Here is a 3,051-nt window from a genome sequence, read left to right on the forward strand (position 1 = left end):
ACTGATTTCTGATCAGCCACTACAAAAACTGATCATCTAATTATAAGTTATAAATACTAATTATACTCTCAATCTTTTCTAATAATTAATAATAATTATTAATCTGCAGTTTGACAGTTGCACTTGGTAAGACTTGTTGAAATAAAGAAAACTTTTCAGGTTAACAAGATTAATAATCCAACATATTCTGAGCTTGTTTAGTATATGGTTCTAAAAACAAGTTAAAAAATACTTTTTATCTGATATCAGACCATAAAACCTGGTTAGTTTCTGCAGTAAAGTGACTCCACTGCTCAGAAACACTAACAGATTAAATAAGCTCCATTTTAAACCTGATCAGGACCAGGTTAGTTTCAGAGCACTTGTTACCATGGAAACATAAGTGCTTCCTCTGTCATGCAACCGATTCAAGGCTTATTTAATTCAGGTTTACACTAAAATCCTGGTTTAATCCCTTATCCTAGATTGGTGTAATAAGCTCCAAGCCACAGAAGTAGCAGCTTAAACAGATATGTTCAGGCTTTTCTCTCTCTAGCTACCTCCAGCTAACAAAGTTTTCCYTCAAGTCACTTGATGAATTGTAGTGTTTTTACCTTCTCCAGCAGCTGTCGCAGCTGTTTGGTTCGAGCATCTCTGGAACAAACTGTCTGCTGAGGTGCAACAACTGTACAAACACATCGACCTTCAGAGTCCTGAGCTGAACTGTACACCTGCCAGCCTTCCTCAGGGGTTGAAGGACCAACCTGTCAAGAGAGTAAATATGAGGATATGACACTCTTGTACAAACATGGACAATAATGTGTTGTTGATGACTATACACTGATGACTGCTTCAAAACATATTGCAGGCTACACTGCAAAAAACTTTCATTAACAAATTTTAACCTGCAAGACCTGATCAGGGCCAGACCAACTCATATTTCCAGATTTTTATACGTACATTCAGATATGGTGTGCTGCCCTCTTGTGGATTAATTTCCCACAACACAATGACCTATTTATGTGAGACTGATGATCAGTGAAATTTATACATGAACACTTTTTTAGCTGCATAAATGAAAGTACTACAAAGTTTAAGCTAAATATATTGCTGTTGTACAATGTAGACCCAGATTTGCACAACCAGGTTTTCTTCAAAAGACACCAAAGATAAGATTTGATATGTTCCTTGTGTGCAGGACTTTCAATGTTCTGCAGTTTTTAATTTTGTTATTCAGGCTATCATTYTCACATTTTTTTTCCAGCCACAATGTGTTAAAAGTAAATGATTTATATCTGAAGCTTATTCTAGCTCTTAATAATAAGACCTGTTTTCACTTGGAAGAAAAACTGAAAGATGGATATAAAAATGTGTGAAAATCTAAGAATGTGTTAAAGCTGTGTTAAAATTCACACTGTATGTTTTGGGAGCGCCAAATCCTGTTGACTAATTCCTGTTCATTGACTGCATCAAAAAGCATGAAGAACATGGAAATGTGAAGCTCCTTTGTTTAATGGTTCTTGTGTAATTATTTGATTTACATTCCACAATATTCAGCCAAGATAGAATTGCTGAGGTTTTGTCTTTCTGTTTAGGATAAATTCATCACTCCCTACCAACACAACCAACCGAGAAAGAAAATTCTTCTCTCAAATATACTGAATAATCAAAATATTGGAGATGCATATTGTTAAATCATTTAAGAGTTAATTAATATTATTTGAATCACCACTACATTTGACAGTTAGGATGCAGTAGATTGATTGTCAGTGCCAAAATCTTGTTATCCTTAGGCAGCAGGTTTGAGCCCAGGTTTAGTCAATAAGGGCTTCCAGTGTACAAGGGAAGGGTTAGTCATTCTGTTACCAGAGTGAATTTGGATCAATTTAAAGAAAAACATAATTTCTCAGAAACATAAAGAACCATGCAGAGAACAGATGAAATGTTACCAGAGTGAAGTTATAACCGATCAGCAGCAGCAGCAGAAAAACATTGAGCAGATTCTCTTCAGACTCCATCTGATCCTCCTGGAAACACAAACTGATGCTTTCTATCTGCAGCCAACCAGCTGGTTACTAACCAACCTGTATTCTGATTAATAATCTGGTTATCTGTTCACTTCCTCACCGTATCCTCTACAGCTCTCTCCTCTTCCTCCTCCCTCTCCCTCTTCTTCTCTGATGCAACGCCAAAAATCAGCCGAGTGGAAACCAGATCCTCCACTCAAAGATGGRTGGGGATGATATCAGAAGCTGGCTGGAGGAGGGAGAGAAGAATGGAGGGGGAGGAGGTGAAAAAGGAGGAAGAGGAGGAGCTGTCTGTGTTGCTGAGCGTGTATTACTGTGCTTGAATATTTGTAGAAAGCTAAAATGTCCATAAAACATTTCTGATTTGATGTGTTTAAAAAATTACACTAGAYATACATTGTCTGATGTTTAACAAAAGATGCTTTAGGTTACCTGATATAGATGTTTTGTGTATTTTTAACTTTTACCTGAAAAGGAAAAATTTTGAGTCTTAAAGCTGCAGTTGGGAACTTTGAGGAAACAGTGGATCTGAAAATGTAACCAAACACAACTTACAGGACCCTCCCCCTTGATCCTTGCTGATCTACCCTGCATGAGCCAATAAGTAACAAATAGTTTATTCTAAATATTTAGCAAAATAAATCTATTTTAACAATCGTTTTAAATCAAGCAATGCATTACAAAAGTCACAGATTAGAAATGTTTGAGCCACACTCTGAGTAATTAGCTCTGACTGCATTAATTGCAGCACCATCTCAGAAGCAACAATYTCCAGAACAATATTGTTTCAAGAGTTTGCTTCCTTACCACCTGCCTCACTAGTGTTTATAAATGTCTCAAATTTTTCACAAATTCTCACTTTTGGTTGGCACCATCCACAGACTCAAGTGTTGTGCGTAGAAGAAATAGAATTAGCCTTTATTGTCCCACAGAGGGGAAATTCGGGTGTCACAGCAGCATCAGTAGCAAAAGTTAAATCTTACTTCTGTTTTAAGGACTTTGAAGGACTTATCCATGCATTCATAACAACTCGCCTGGATTACTG

General features: G+C 36.8%; 1 protein-coding gene across 1 annotated transcript in view; it reads right to left on the minus strand.

Annotated features, from left to right (window-relative positions):
• The window catches only part of LOC106523707 (noelin), a gene marked incomplete in the record, with an annotated part of 20,936 nt that extends 18,712 nt beyond the window's left edge, over nt 1-2,224 (minus strand). The window contains 3 exon segments of the mRNA XM_014017231.1: nt 594-743; nt 1,929-2,006; nt 2,107-2,224. Coding sequence (XP_013872685.1) covers nt 594-743; nt 1,929-1,997 — 219 coding nt within the window.
• Nucleotides 2,225-3,051: the final 827 nt, after the last annotated feature.

Source organism: Austrofundulus limnaeus, unplaced genomic scaffold (assembly GCF_001266775.1).
Source record: "Austrofundulus limnaeus strain Quisiro unplaced genomic scaffold, Austrofundulus_limnaeus-1.0 Scaffold164, whole genome shotgun sequence".
Lineage (NCBI taxonomy): Eukaryota > Metazoa > Chordata > Actinopteri > Cyprinodontiformes > Rivulidae > Austrofundulus > Austrofundulus limnaeus.